This window comes from Triticum urartu, chromosome 4A, assembly GCF_056163025.1.
Source record: "Triticum urartu cultivar PI428250 chromosome 4A, HENAU_Tu73, whole genome shotgun sequence".
NCBI classification, from domain to species: Eukaryota; Viridiplantae; Streptophyta; class Magnoliopsida; order Poales; family Poaceae; genus Triticum; species Triticum urartu.
Genome location: NC_141876.1, coordinates 485,673,578 through 485,689,528, shown reverse-complemented (window position 1 = coordinate 485,689,528; position 15,951 = coordinate 485,673,578). Strand labels below are relative to the sequence as shown.

At 51.8% G+C, this 15,951-nt stretch overlaps 2 protein-coding genes across 2 annotated transcripts; one reads left to right on the top strand and one right to left on the bottom strand.

The window, feature by feature from the left end:
* Positions 1-4,917: 4,917 nt before the first annotated feature.
* LOC125531339 (ubiquitin-ribosomal protein eL40 fusion protein-like) lies at positions 4,918-7,144 on the top strand. Its single transcript, XM_048695753.2, has 4 exons — positions 4,918-5,154; positions 5,277-5,472; positions 6,341-6,407; positions 6,877-7,144. Exons 1-4 carry the CDS (start codon positions 5,052-5,054, stop codon positions 6,907-6,909), a joined length of 399 nt encoding a protein of 132 aa, XP_048551710.2. The 5' UTR covers positions 4,918-5,051; the 3' UTR covers positions 6,910-7,144.
* A 1,684-nt stretch (positions 7,145-8,828) lies between these two features.
* On the bottom strand, positions 8,829-14,927 carry LOC147976253 (polarity axis stabilization protein). Its single transcript, XM_087518644.1, has 3 exons — positions 13,122-14,927; positions 12,801-12,993; positions 8,829-9,137 (listed from the first exon to the last, which is right to left on the bottom strand). Exons 1-3 carry the CDS (start codon positions 14,633-14,635, stop codon positions 8,943-8,945), a joined length of 1,902 nt encoding a protein of 633 aa, XP_087374770.1. The 5' UTR covers positions 14,636-14,927; the 3' UTR covers positions 8,829-8,942.
* Positions 14,928-15,951: the final 1,024 nt, after the last annotated feature.

The following is a 15,951-nucleotide window of genomic DNA, read 5'->3' as shown; positions in this document are numbered from 1 at the left end:
TGCTGACGGAACTCTTCCCCGACACTTTGCTGGATCGGAGTCCGGGGATCGTCATCGAGCTGAACGTGTGCTAGAACTCGGAGGTGCCGTAGTTTCGGTGCTTGATCGGTCGGGCCGTGGAGACGTATGACTACATCAACCAAGTTAACGCTTCCGTTGTCGATCTACAAGGGTACGTAGATCACACTCTTCCCCTCTCGTTGCTATGCATCACCATGATCTTGCGTGTGCGTAGGAATTTTTTTTGAAATTACTAAGAAACCCTACAGGCACCGAGCGCGCTTTCCTATGCGATGGAAGGAGGTTCCCCCTGGGCAGGCGCTGGCCCTGAGGGGCCGGGCCGGACGATGTCTTCTTCTTCTTGGGGGCGGTCTCGGGAAGCCTCCTGCTTCCGCGATCCGGGTCTTCCAGTGATGTGGCCTGAAAGGCTCGTTCCAGGGAACACACCGCGTCCTTCTCTTCACAGGGCACCGTGATGACTCCGCCACTTCCTGGCATCTTGAGGACGTTGTAGCCATGGTGAGTTACGGCCATGAACTTGGCCAGCGCTGGGTACCCAAGGATGGCGTTGTACGGCAGGCGAATGTGGGCGAAGTCGAAGTCGATGAGCTCGGTGCGGTAGTTGTCACGTGCCCCGAAGGTGACAGGGAGGCGGACCTGCCCAATCGGGACCGTGGAGCCGTCGGTGACTCCAGAGAAAGGCTTGGTTGGCTGAAGCTGGTTGTAGGGCACTTGGAGATTGTTGAATGTTTCCACAGATAGGACGTTGAGCCCTGCCCCGCCATCGATGAGGGTTCTGGTGACCACCACGTTGCTGATGATTGGGGAACAAAGCATCGGGAGGACTCCGGCTGTAGCCGCACACTTGAGCTGATTTGCTGAGCTGAACGTGATGGCGCACACCGACCACCTGAGAGGGCGCGTGGCTTCGAGCTTGGGGAGGACTGCATTCACTTCGCGGGCGAACTGCTTGAAGATGCGTTGAGAGGCTGGGGCTTGAGCCCCGCCCAGGATGCAGGCGATCGCGCGCTGCTCCTGGAAGACCCCAGCCCCCTCGTCCTGATGGCGGTCCTCGTTTCTCCTTGGCTGCGGCGGCAGCGGAGGGAGGCCTGCGTTGCCTAGCGGGCGATCCTCGCGAGGCTGATCCCTCCAGTCTCCCTCGCGAGGCGGGTCTTGCCAGCGATCCTCGCGAGGTCGATCACGCCACCCATGGCGCGGGCAGCGGTCTTCCCAGCGTCCTGCGTTCCTTCCTCCTCCTCGACCGTAGCCCCGGTCACCGCGGTCGGGGCGACGGCCGATCCTTCCTTCTCGCACGGCTCGGAGCTCTTGACATTCGTTGGTGTTGTGGGTGTGGAGGTCGTGGTACACACAGTACCGACTGCCCTTGGAAGGTTCGGGCTGATCTCTGCCCCGCTTGGTGTCTGGTTCTGCCGTGAGCACGGCAGCCCCCTTGCGCTTCACATCCTTGGCCTTGGGCTTCTTCTCTTCTGGGTCTGCGGCAGGCAGCTCGAGGAGGGAGAGACGCCCTTCCTCAGCCCTGGCGCACTTGGTTGCCAAGTTGAACAACTCCAAGGAAGTGCACAGGTCTTCATGCATCGCCAGCTCCTCCTTCATCTTGACATCGCGCACGCCGTCGGAGAAAGCTGAGATGATGGCCTCCTCGGTCACCTTGGGAATCTTGAGGCATGCGTTGTTGAAGCGCTGGATGTACTTCTGCAGGGTCTCTCCGGGTTGTTGCTTGATGCGGCGCATGTCGCTCACGGCGGGTGGCCGGTCGCGAGTACCTTGGAAGTTGGCGATGAAGCGGGTGCGCATCTCGTCCCAGGAGGAGATCGTGCCTGGAGCCAGGTTCAGGAGCCAGGTGCGGGCCCCGTCCTTGAGCGCCATGGGAAACCAGTTCGCCATGACCTTCTCGTCTTTGTTGGCAGCTTCGATGCCCAGCTCATAGAGCTGGAGGAACTCCGCAGGGTCGGCCGTGCCGTCGTAACGAGGAGGCAGGTCTGGCTTGAACTTGCCGGGCCACGCGACGCTGCGTAACTCGGTGGTGAAGGCACGGCAGCCAGCTGTGGCCACGGGAGGCCTTGGGTGACGGAGAGCTTGGTCTTGCATGTCCCCACGCGCTGCAGCTGGGAGCAGCGCGGGGTCTTGACGTGCGGGAGCAGGAGCATGGTCGCGACGTGCTGGAGCAGGGAGCGCCCGGGTAGCTTCTTGCGGGCGAGGGACTTCTTGGCAGCTTTGCTCTTGCCGCGCTGGCACCTAACGGAGCGGGTTCCGCCCAGGGGCCACGCGCCTTGGAGCCATGGCGCCTTCTTGAGGAGGAGGCGGCCGGGGCGTCGCCGGAGCTTCGTCGCCCGCGCGGGGCGGGGTGCGGTGCAGCGGAACGGACAGTGCAGGAGAGCCCCCTGCGGCGCGGACGAGCTCGGCGACGCGGTCGAGCCATTCTTCGTAGACGTCGTCGACGGGACGGTAGCGCAGGAGCTCGTTTGCCGCGATGAGCGCAGCTCGAGCCTCTATGGGTGCGCGGAGCGCGCGGGACGAAGAATCGGCTGGGGTGAGCGAGGGAGTAGCGGTGCGGCCGTCTTGCCGCACGGACGGATGCTGAGACGACGCTTGCTGCTCGTCCCCCGCCGGGCCAGTGGCGGCGTTGACGGCAGGTGACGGGGAACGGCGAGGACGCCCGCCGACAGGAGCCGTCTGGGCGACGCAGGAAGCGAGAGCGGCCCGGCGCTCGGCGCGGGCCCGACGAGCGTCAGACATGGACACGATGGTCGGAGGAGAACGGGGTGGTGGAAGATGAATTCCGGCGCACCCCTACCTGGCATGCCAAATGTCGGATTTCGGGTTCCGGCAGACCCTTGAGGTTCGAACACTGGGGTGCGCGCGGAGATTTCGCCTTCTACCTACCTGCGCCCCACCGCCACGCTAAGATCTAAGCTATGGAAAGAACAGCACAAGAGACACAGGGTTTATACTGGTTCGGGCCACCGTTGTGGTGTAATACCCTACTCCAGTGTGTGGTGTGGTGGATTGCCTCTTGGGCTGATGATGATGAGCAATACAAGGAAGAACAGCCTCGCGAGGGTCTGTTCTTGGCTGAGGGGATGAACTGCTAGGAGGAGTTCAGTCACCCCTCTCTCTCTCTCTCTCTCTCTCTCTCTCTTCTCAATTCTCTCTCTGATTTCGATCCCTGCTTGTTTCTGGGTTGGCCGATTCTCCATCTCCTCTACCCTGGGGGTGGCTAGTCCTATTTATAGGCAAAGGCCCTGGGCCTCTTCCCAAATATTGAGCGGGAAGGGCGCCAACAATTGGCCCTTTTGAAGGGGAACATCTGGTACACTTATCCTGACTAAAGTTGGTTCTCGCCTGCCAAAGGCTCTGGTGGTGACGCTGGCTTGGGCTCCACAATGACTTCCTCCCTGCCGTTGGACTGGTCTTGGTCTCGTTGCACCGAACGGGTGCCTTTGCTTGATGCTCTCGCCTGCGCTTGCTCCCTTTGCACCAAAGAGGAAAGGAGGACACTGCGCGGCTGGCGCCCGCCTGGCGTTTTTGGTCGTCATGGCTTGCGTCACGGGCACCTCGTGAGGTACCCCGCCTTGATCTCTCCGCGTCCTCGCGAGCCAGCCTGATGAGGCTGTGCCTGAAGAAGCTATGTGTCGTCCGCCCCACGAGGCTTGACCCCTCGCGAAGGTCTTGAATCTGTGTTGATGAAGATGGGCCGTGCTGGGCCCCCTTTGAGCCATGCCGCAGGCCGCAGGCAGGCAAGTCTAGGGACCCCCGTTTCCAGAATACCGACAAAATACTTTGCGGATGCCTGCCTTCGGCCACCACGTCCAATACGCTGAAGTTGACGTCGGTGGCGACGAATCCGATAGCAGAGTCCATCGCCATCTCTTCTGCTTCCTCCGAGCTTAAGTCCGCAGAGCTCGAAGGCTCACCCCCTGCGATGTGTGCCCGACGATGCTCATGGTATGTCTACTCCTCAGCGACGAGCGTCTCACCCCCAAACCTTTCCTCCCGCTGCATCTCTCTGTTTTGGAGCCCTGGAAAGACGACATAAATGGCAAATGAATCCGGTTGAGATGGCTCAGGGAGGCGTCGTGGGAGCTCAGGATGCGCCTGGGCTCTAGGGCAGCGATCAATTTGAGCTCAGCAGCACCGGTGACACAAATCAATGTCGGCGGACGCCTTAATAAGTGGCGATGGTGGCGAAAATAGGTTGGGGGAGGTGTGGGCTAGGGTTTAAAGGTGCGACACCGAAGTTTATAGCTGGCAGTGGTCGGATTGGACGCCGACCTTTCGACCATTACTGCGTGAGACGAGCGGCTGCTCAGTTGTCGTGAGACTTGCTTTAGTTAGAGAAAAAGTGAGGAAGTGAGGCTATGTTTCGGGAAAAATACAATGTGGAGGATCTGCTAGAAGAAGCCTAATCCCTCAAAACGAAAATTGCCCTCAAATTGGGATGTGCTACAAATGCCCTGAAAACCATAGAGAAGTGATATCTGATTTGATGAAGCTCTAGAAGCCTCTAGAGCGTTCTGCTTTCCATTCCACGCATCAAGCACCGTTGATCTACCAGCAGCTCCACGCTACCCATTCGATTGGTTTGTCTCTAGAAGCCTCTCCGCTCCCCCTCAACCTTGGTCAAAGAGACGTGACGTACTGCCAGTTGGCCGCAGAACAGCTGTATGGGCTGGGCCATCCATATGGGCCGAGGCAGACGTCGCCATTAGTGACGGCGAGCAATTACCGTCTCGGTAAACGGGACAATTAGCACTAGTAAAGGTCTCACACGCAGCTCGAAATTTGCGATTGGCGCGCCACCATTAGAGCGCCGGACTGCAACTCCGGCAGGTAGGGTTTCGCTAACGCAGCGGGTGGGCGCGGCCGCCGGCTATATAAGGACGACCCCCACTCTCCTCTCCCCACCGCCGCCGCCTCCAGAGTTCAGAGTGCAGACCACCCACCACCGTCTCCCTCCCGCCTTCAGTCCGGAGAGCTCGCGAAGGAGGAAGCAAGAACAGGCGAAGCGGCGGGAGCGGAGGACCGACGAGATGCAGATCTTCGTGAAGACGCTGACGGGGAAGACCATCACCCTCGAGGTCGAGAGCAGCGACACCATCGACGCCGTCAAGGCCAAGATCCAGGACAAGGAAGGTACGTGCCGTTCTCCCCGCCCCGTCGCCCTCCATTTCCTCGAGCATCGAGGCTGAATCCACCGTTTCTTGGATTTTGGCTTTGGCTGATCCGCTCTGGGGTGTGTTTTGGATCGATCGCAGGCATCCCTCCGGACCAGCAGCGCCTCATCTTCGCGGGGAAGCAGCTGGACGACGGCCGCACCCTCGCCGACTACAACATCCAGAAGGAGTCCACGATCCACCTCGTGCTTCGCCTCCGCGGGGGCGGCTGCATGATCGAGCCCAACCTCAAGGCCCTCGCTCAGAAGTACAACCAGGGCAAGCTCATCTGCCGCAAGTAATGCATAAACCCCTGCACTGTTTCTCAAACAAATTAGCTACCTTTTGTTGGCATACCTGGATGTGCGACAGTCTCTCGTTCGATAAAAGTTGCTGCTTTGTGTGATAGTCGTACAAGGCTATGATTTGCATGTATGCTGGATGTCCGACAGTCTCCCGTTCGATAAAAATTGCTGCTTTGTGTGGTGTAGTCACTAGTCATAGAAGGGTATGATTTGCATGTACTACGTAATTTGTTTGGGCCTTGTGCTGTATGTAGTATATCTGAATTGTTTGTGGGTCAGTAGCCAAGGAATGTTTTGATAGAATCACTGGAATGCAATACTTATTTATGTGACTATTATGATGTGCAATTTTGTTTTCAGTCCCTTCAATCCAGATGCTGAAATGTGATAATTGATACAAAAAAGAAGCATCTTTAGTGTCATCTGCCATGTTTCTTGGTTCATCAGTTCCCACTGGTGGCATGTGATTTCTGCACTGTTAATTGTCCATGTACTCCTACGTGTTCCATTAGCTTGTTGTTTCTTCATCTTCTCAAGCTGGTTGAGTGGTTTGATGGTTGATTTCCTTGCGCTTGCAGAAATTATAGTTGATTAGGCCAGTCACAACTCACAATACGTGAAAAAGCCCATGCTTACAGTATAAACTGCTGATCTGGATCACTGTTTCCTGCAATAAGTGTGCTGATTTTTTGTGAACGATGTGTCATGTAGTAACTGTTTACTGTTACTTCTATCTGGTACCTGAAGTGCTTAGTTGATCATGCATGATCTGTTTCATACCTTTGCTTACAGGATAAGTAGTTCACAGGAAATATTTGTGCTTCTGCTGTAGCTAACCTTTTTCACCATTTTGTTTTGTAGGTGCTATTCACGCCTGCCTCCCAAGGCCAAGAGTTGCCGCAAGAAGAAGTGTGGCCACAGCAACCAGGTGTGACTAATTTCTCTTATGATCGAATAAGCAAATTGTTTTACTCCATATCTAGGGTAGCATCATCCATGTGTTCTCCTTAGTGATGATAACCCAACATGATTATGTTCTTGAAGAAAGATGGCCAAATATAACCATGATGAGCTAGCATTAGATCTTCATTGGTTTCTCAAATATACTACTACCTCTCTTCCTAAAAAATTAAACTGCCCCAACGTCTTATATTTAGGAATGGAGGTAGTACATATTGGTTTTATGTTATCCCTGATTTAGATCGTCGTGTGTGTCGTGTCGTACTGCTGTGTGCTATACATCTTCCCATGTTCACTTGGGAGATATTTCTAGTACTACTGATAGAAATAGGTTAGGCTTTGTTCCTACATTGTTCTTATTCCATGCCACCTTTTTTTAGCTGTTTTCCATACCACCTTTGATCTAATGCGTTGCTTCTCCAACCAATTCTTTTCAGCTGCGGTCAAAGAAGAAGTGTAGGTACTGCTGAAGTGCCATGAATGATCAGTTGAATCGGCTGACTGCCTGTTTAAGCTTGCCAGAAGTGCCAGAGTTTTAAGTATCTTAATGTAATGTTCCTGCTGGATGTTGAGCGCTGTCTCTTTTGAAAACTTGGTCTAGGGTTCCGGTGCATGCTCGAGACATGATTGTAATATGACAACTTAGCGCTTTTGGTTGGATGGACCATTTATCTAATTTATCTATGTGCTGTTCTTGTTGTTTTCGATCTTGAATCACCTGCTGATCTTGGTCATTCGTGCCCTTTGTGCTGCTTGTTATGTCAGACAATTGATCGGGCAATGATATCTTTCTTGCGAAGTAGGAATGTTGGATGTATACACTTCTAGTCTGATTAGTTACTCATTGGCTATTTTTTTCTCTGTTTGTGCCAAATGAATTTCTGCAGTGTTGTGTTGCAGCGTTGATTGGTTTGTGTCTGCGTGCAATGTTTGGTTTGTAGTGGTTATCAGTCAAGTTCGTGCTAGCTTAAAAACAGTGTAGTTGTACATCTTTGAGCCATATAAGAATGCAAACTACTCCCTTGGTTTTAGTTCAAATTTGAAATACAGCAAGACAAGTATTTCGGAACGGAGAGAATAATATGGTAGATTTACTCTTGTGGCCGAACTAATCAAGGGGCCTTTGATGTATGTTGAGGATTTATAGCATCATCCATGTATGGCGGCTGGAGACTGCTGGACTGTTCTGGCAGGAATTAACAGCAGTTGCGCCATTTGCTCGTTATATCTTTGTTGTGATTTGTTTGGTGTATGGTTTGTGCTGCATGGATGTGCCGTACCTTTAATCAAATCAATGTTTTTCTTTAGGAAGTGATAGTGATTTGGTTGTGATTCTTTGACCTATAAACTTAATGAATAAACCATGTTAGATTCTGGGTTCTGCATCTCCAACCCTACAACAGCCTCACTGGTGCATGTTAGTTTCTTTTTACTTCTCATGTGTCACGAGTCTTCTGAAAAGACTTCTTGGGCGAATGTAGAAACAGGCGCAAATACACCAGGCCATGCAACTTTCATGTAAAAAGGGTGGGAGAAACTAACCGTCCAAACTGACAGTTTACCACTTACCTGGTACTGATAGTAAAACGCTAATGAACACAACTGTAACATGAGTAGCATCGTCAACAACGAATAAAAGGTAAAACCTACATTCAGATACAGGCTTCGTAGAAAATCTTCATCGGTCTTTTGTAGTTGGCTCTGAACTTCTAATACTCCAACAAACTTGTACAATATGCAAAAAAAAAAGGATCGGTAACACCAGCTCTCAAAATTTATCTATTTCCATTGAAGAAAGCATGCTGCCAATAAGGTCTGGCATTGGCAACGTGTGGTCGGTGAATAAACATGCCCTTAATCCTGATGGACCTGCAGCTTAGCATCATTGCTTTCTACTAGCTGAGAATACCATGTCAGCATTCATACATCAACATGAATGAGCCGGAAAAAAAGTTCGCTAAAGGATGAATGGGAAATCTTTTTTGCCACTCAGCAATTGATCCCACAGCTGAGGATGTATGGATTCATCACTATATTGGAAGAACAAAATAGCAAGCTACCAGTAATTTGATGGGCATCCAGCTATAAGACCAACCATTAACATCACTCCTTAAGATCCTCAATCTGAATAACCATGCCTGTTTATTTTTAATGGAGGATGCTGAGGGCTGTTACATAATGTAAAATATGATTTCTTAAGCTGTATAGTTTCTGCAGATGAAAAAGGAACCAAGACAATAAATCATTTAGTTATGTTACTATTTCTTCAAGGAAACTTGTTTTAGTGGAATCATACAGAGTGAGACACAAAGGTAAATATGAACATTTTGAGTCAAATCCGGCAACCATGTATAAATAAAAAAGGCATGTAAATTTTAGACTTTGTGGATAAAAGTGAGTCAGACCCAGCAGGCCAGCACCCATGTATAAAAAAATCATGTGAATTTTTTTACTCTTGTGTATAAAAGAATCGCAATATTAATATTACAAAGAAAAAGAACTGCTACAAACTTGTCTGGGAGACAACGTCCCCAAGTCCTGAGACCTTTTCTTGGCTGGCTTGAAGAAGCACGGCTCGTTTAGGGTTGGAAACCAGCAGCTGCTGCATGTCCTTTGGGAGGACACTGAATGCTGCTTGGAGATCTGCCTTCAGTTTCTGGCATGCTGCTATTGATTCAGCAGTACCTGTCCGAGAATTCTGGACGGCAGAAATTGGAAAATAAACATCAGGATATTTTCAACAAATTATTGAGGGCAGAATAGGTATGTTGACAAGCTATGTCCAAGATATTTCCTTTGGATCTCTATATGCTGAAACATTTTAACATGCAACTATTAAATATATATCACTAAACAATGGCAAGGCCCCTCTTGTTGTAATGAAGTATATCGTGGGGGCTGTTACAGTAAATCGAAATTCTTGAGGTTAGGCTGTCAAAACTAATAATATAAGGTGGAAATCTTCAACCGTTCATGTCCATGCATTCCTCCAGTCTAGCAAATACAGGAGAGAATGATAGACTGGTATCAAACAGCCCTAATTACCAAAGGATATTATTGAAGTGTCACATCATTATTCAGCAAAAAGTTATACGCTTGTAAGGCCAACTCCAACGCTAGACCCCATTCTGTCCGGCCATGTCCGCTTTGGCCCAAACAGACAGAAGCGCCGGCCCAATGCGCGACCCCATCCGCAAAATTTGTCCGTTGGCGTCCGGCTCGACCCATTTCCGGCGCAAACTTGTGCCTGGTTTGCGTCCACGCGCCCGCTCCTCGTCCGCCTCGGGCCCACCCGTCGACCGCCCACCTACGTCCCACCGCCCACATTTACGGCGCACGAGTGGGCGGGCCTACTTGCCAGCCACCCATCCACCCGGTCGTCTTTTTTAATGTGGAAGCCATGGACCGGCCAGTCCACAGACTTCCACTTCCAGAGCCGCGTGCCTCCTTGAGCCCCGACACGAGCAAACCCTAGCCCCCCGGCCGCCGCTCTTCCACCTCGCCGGCCGCAATGGTCTGGAAGTGGATCCCCGGCAGGGGGAAGCACGACAACGAGGCCGGGTCCTCCTCCGGCCGCCACAACCGCAGCCACTCCACCCCTCCTCCGGCATTCGCCATCTCCCCATCGGCGGCCCTGCCTCGGCAGCGGCCATACGTGAAGGCCGAGATCTGCCAGAGGTATTGGGAGACGGGCACGCCGTTGCCATGGAGCGACGTGCACCTCCCAAACAACTGGCACCTCTCGGCCTACCGCGTGCCCGTGCCTCCGATCCCATTGAGCGACCGCGCTCGCCGCGAGGAGATCTATCGCCGTCGCCCCCGCCTACCAGCCGACCTCGTCAACTACCGCAGGTACGCCGTCGATTCGCCACTCTGGGACACGTGGTTTCAGGATGAGCACGACCTGCGGCAGCAATCCTACTTTGTCGGTCGTGCTCAGAGCCCGCCACAGGCGTGCTCTCAGCCCGCCCCAGACACACGGGCGTGCGCGGGTTCGCAGCCTGACGCTCACGCCTTCCCCCTCGCTGCCCCCCCCCCCCTCCGATGACTACCAAGGAGGAGGCGAAGCTCATGAGGCGGGTGATGGAGGACTCCATCCGCACCCACGACGAGGCCCAATGGGAGGACCTCGAAGAGATGATGGCCCTCTCCGCGGCCGGCGACGTCGGCACCCCGGAGCTCGACGCCGTGGTCAAGGAGGAGGCCATGGAGGACGTGCAGAAGGAGGTGCCGGAGGAGCCCGCGACATGAAACCCGGCCTTGGTCGGCCAGTCCTGCTCGTGGACGAAGACAGTGCCGTGCACGACGGAGTACGTGTCCGTGCCGCCCGTGTGGGTGGGCGCGGACACGTGGTCACCGTCGCCGCCACGGCTAGAGGTTGTGCGGGCGCCTCCGCAGGCGCCTCCCGCGCCACCAGCCCACCTATGGACGCCACCGCCCTACATCGACCTCACGGGCGACAAGGACGACCACGACGGCAACTGAACGACGACGGCCGTGGCGGCGACGGCCCTTATCTAGTTTTTTTAATGTCCTTTTAATTTTAAGTTTAGTTAAAATGTGTTGGACTGGACTTTGTGGACGTTTATGTATTATATTAATGTTTTTAAATTATTTGCAATGTCTATTTGGGTTAGATTTGGGTCAAATTTGCAAGTCCAAAAGCGGACAATATTTGGGATGCGGCGGCCAGTTGGGCGCACCGACGGCCAGACGACCGCTAGCGGACGTGCGTCTGTTTTGCCGACCAAAATGGACAAAATCCAGACAAAACGGACGTCCGTTGGGGGTTGCCATTTGGAGTTGGCCTAATGCTTTATTGTTTATTACATCAAAATCCAGTGCCGTTACTACCGATTACCGAAGGCGGTTATTCGCAGGTGAAGACAGAACGAAATCCCAGTGCAGTCATGTTATGCTAAACTTCATGACTTTAACATTTAACTCTATTCCATTGCCACTCGGTTTGATTTCTTGCAAGAAAAAATCAACAAAACCAGTCAGACAAAACATGTGGTTCGTTCAACTAAAACCGTATTCATATACCAGAATAGTTCATACTCAAAATGATCATTTCCTAGTTAACCTGTAGTTCAGCATAGACTGATTAATGTTTTCTGGTGCAACATTCCTGTAAGCTAATTAAATGGCAAACTCATAATAGAGTACAGATTGGTGTGCGCTATAAAGTAGGAACCTCATTGGATTTTATTGCAGGAAATTGCATGTGTTGCATGAAGTATTAAGGGTGTATATTCAAGAAAAAAAAGTATTAAGGGTGCATCTGATTAAATGCAAGAAAACCAGTCGTGTTCCTTTTAGTATATGTGGCAAGTCTCAGTGATCTGAATCATTTTTTAGGAGAGCTGCTGAGTATTACGACATTTAGCCCTATGCTACAGAAAAGTAAACTATGGAATCACTCAAATAATCATTATAACATATCATTACCGAACTTCCAAAGTTTAGTTCCTAAAGTTCAATGTATCATAAGAGGAAAGGATAATTCAGTCAAACCAAGGAAGTAGACATAAGTACAAGGCATAACATACATGTTAGGTTGCATCCTATCTACCAATAGGATATATGACCTCGAGTGTAATTCTTATTTTGATATGGATTTTGGTAGGATAAGGGTCCGGGGGACAATGATCGAGGATGGGCACTCACCCTAATTTATCACTGCAGGGCCTAATCCCTACCGCGGCAGTGAGGTTCTGAGGCTATTAAGACTTACACTATTGATTCTTTGCTTTGATCGATCAAAAGATACATGAACTTGCTTGTATAGCACAGCCTTGACCAGTACTAGACTCCATGAGACCATGACTAAACAAACTGAAATTAGCTTAATTGGAGACCCATGCATTGACTAACCAACTCAAAATCTTCCTTAACTAAACAAACTCAAACTCTCTTTTCAATCTCTGTCGTGGTGACCTGGCAGGCTGCTAGTGTCCTATACGGATAGACCTCTTCTTGCATAGAACTACTTAGAGATCTTATCATAACTTCCTAAAGTGTCATCTCCAAAATGGCTATCCTATTTCCCTTAACTTCCTTTATGTGCCCGTTGAACTGAGGCATTCATCCTGCTTTTCATGCTGGCCTAAAGCTTATAGCAGGTGTAGGCAGTCCTTGTCAAAAGAAAAAAGCTTATGATTTAGATCGATCAGTCTTAGTTATGCACATATACTGAATTATCAATAATGTGAGTTGTTCGTGAGCTTATCTTCTTAGTTTGTCCTAACAGAAAACGACTACTATTAAGGATTTCTTACTTAAATCTCCATAACTATTAACGATCTATTTATTTTTATAAGTGACAGTTAACTTAAGAAAGCATCAGAACAAATATTACCTCCATCTCTTTGAGAAGATACCGCTCGATAACATTAAAAGAATCAATCCTCTCCAACTCAGACATCTTTGACATTAACTTCTCAATATCAACATTCATGCGAGCTTGCCTCCATAACCTTAGCTGATCTTGCTCTGCAGCAGAACGTCTTTGTCGGAACCAAGGCATGAAGTTAGGGCCTTCCAAGAATTTTCTGATAAAAATCATTGGTGAAGCAAAAATGGAAATGTTAGCTTGTGAATCCCTGTTTTGCGAAGTAACTCAAACTAAAAATTCATAAAATGTTTTGCCAAATAAATGTGGTTCTGGCTTACGGCTTACCTATATAAATCCAACCAATTGGACTTCATCCTTTTCGACAAAAATTTCCCTGGACCTCTAGAAGCCAAACCATTGACAAACTCATCTGCGTGAAATGGTGGAAGTAATGGTGGATCAACAAATGGAGAACTCCCTTCCAGTGGTGTTGTAGTTCTCAGATATGGCCCAAAAGGCGCAAGGAAGTTGGTCGTTAACTCCAAGAAATGCCGCCTCAATATCTCATTGTTGACGACTGACATGGACTCCTCAATTCTCGGTGACACACCGGCATCAATGAGTCTATTTAGAACAGAGGTGTCGGGCTTTGTAGTTGGCACATATGTGCTCCATAGCGCCTCTTTATGCTCTGTCATGAGGGAAAGAGGGCCTTCTCTTCTCAACTTGATTGAATTCAATAGACCAGTGGGCGAAAACTTATTGATTGCAAGTTTTTCAAGTTTGAACCTCACAGGTGTCCCATTGGATCCATTTGCTGATGTTGGTGATTGCCCACCTGCTGGGAGCACCCTAGTAGAATTTGGATTCGGGCTTCCCACGGACACCACATTTGGAACACTCTTAAGGCTCCTCAGGAAAAACAAGTTCGTCACCCCGAGCACCATCGGTGGGAACACCTCACCTTCTGCAAGTGCATTAAGGCGAGCGAAGTCCGGGTCATGAATAGTAAAGTACGGCCTGAAGTCCACACTATACAAGATTGGAGCAACAAGGCTAACAAGCCCAGCCACAGCCTCGGAGCACTGAGGTGGTGATGGCGCCACAACCAGTATGGGTTCACCAACAACCATGAGTTCCCAGAGAGTCCACAGGTGGAGGAGCAAGCCACGAAATGCAGCAAACAGATCAGCATCGTGGAAGAGCCCATACGGCACCGAGGGGTTCGCCGGCAACAGCGCAGGCGGCGGCCCAGGGTCGTCGGCCGCGGGCGGAAGGTGCACCCGCAGCGCGGCGCTGCCAATGGGGAGCTCCATGGGGCACCCTGGTGACGGTGCCGGCCAGGCGGCAACGTGCGACGCCACCATTGTCAGCGCGTTGTGGCCTATGTCGAAGCAGAGGGGGCCAAGGATCTGCAGCAGCAGGCGGAAGAGGGAAGAGTAGGGCGCGTGTGAGAGTATGACAACGGACTTCTGCTCGCCGCCGCGGGGGAGGCGCTCGTCCTGTCGCTGGCGGTTGAAGACGAAGCCGTAGAGGAAGCCGCGGCGGGAGCCCGCGGCGGAAGGGGATGGGTCCGGGAGACGGAAGGAGAAGAGCGAGTCGTGGACGGAGGAGCGGTGGCGCGGGAGGTGGTGGGACATGGAGTCCGGGAAGGAGGAGAAGGCGACGAGGCGGTCGAGGCCGCCGTGGGCGAGCGCGTCCGGCGGGAAGCAGGCCTCCACCAGCTGCCCGCGCTCCAGGTCGAAGCGGATGATGCAGAAGGCCCGCGCCCACCGCGCCAGCGCCGCGGGGTCGGGCGCCGCCGCCGCGCCCGCCTCGGCCGCGTCGCCCCGCAGCGAGACGGACGGGATCCGGTTCATCCCCGCGGCCGTCGGGGACGCGATGATTCGGGAGACGTCAGTGGGGAATTGCAACCGCGCGGCCGAATCGGGAGGTTGTTGGACTTGGGAAGCGACGCCGCGGCGGGCGGCGGGCGGCGGCGCAGACAGCCGCCGACGAGCGGGGCGGGGTTGGGGGAAAGGTCGCGGGCGGATCGGACGGGGCCTGATCTCCGTCTGGGATCTGCCTGGCGGGCGGGGCTGTGGGTGAGTTCGGGTTGGCGTTCCTTTGCGGCGCAGACGTGCACTTCTGTTTTGTGTTTGTTGCTTGCCAGTTCGCCGCCGTTTACGGGTAGTAATCGGTTGCACGGTTCCACTCGGTTCATCGGTTGGTACCTTGCCGGACTCGATTTAGTTTTCCTTTGGTTTTCCTTGCAGTCCGTTTCTTTTTTGCTTTGACATGGACTCCAATGCAGTTCATCAAACGAACGGTATCAAATGTGTAGAGCAACTTTTGTTCGTTTTTTGTCTGTTTGAATCGGCACACAAAAAAAGGTGGAACCCGATCTGAGAGAGATTAACTCTTTCCAAGTCACCCATCACGTTGTCGTGGTAGAGGGACAGTGCGGCGACCCTTCATCTATCTTAAGGACTAACTACGTCCGGATTCCCGATCCCTCCAAGCCGGATACCCGCGGAGGGGAGGATATCACTCAAGACCTGAACTTAGAGTCAGGCGACGGGCTGGATTCATTGGACAACATTCAGGAATCCAAATTTTCGAGTTCGGAAATTCCTCGGCCTATGAGCCTCAGATTGGATGAGGCTTCGAATTTAATTCCACCCACCCGCCCAAACATAAGCGATCTATCCCAAATCAGGCAAGAGTCCGAAGAAACAGTACATCATTACTGGGGCCAGATTCCTCCTGGTTAGGAATAGGATAAGGGACTGCCGCGAGGAAGACGCAATCTCAATCTTCTGTAATAATTGCACGAACAAGGGAATCCTCAACGCCATAAGTCGTCGTGATATTACACGCTTCGCTGACTTGGCGTCCATTGTACGAAAGTACTGTGCGATGAAAGCGCCTGGAAAACCGAAATAAAATTTTGGGACAATCGGCCCTGAATACAAACCCAGTCCGAAATAAAAGGGTGCATCATCGCCAGACACCCGGGTCAAACACCAAAAAGCAAAAACCCTCTACAGGGCATGGAACCGTACTGCAAGGATGGCTTAATGGACCCTGTAAAAATCACAGTACAGAGGACGCCACACCAACTCACAGCCTTAGAGCATGTTGGATACTCCGGCAGGTGGCCAAAATTGGCGAGGATCTCCTAATTCCGGAGGCC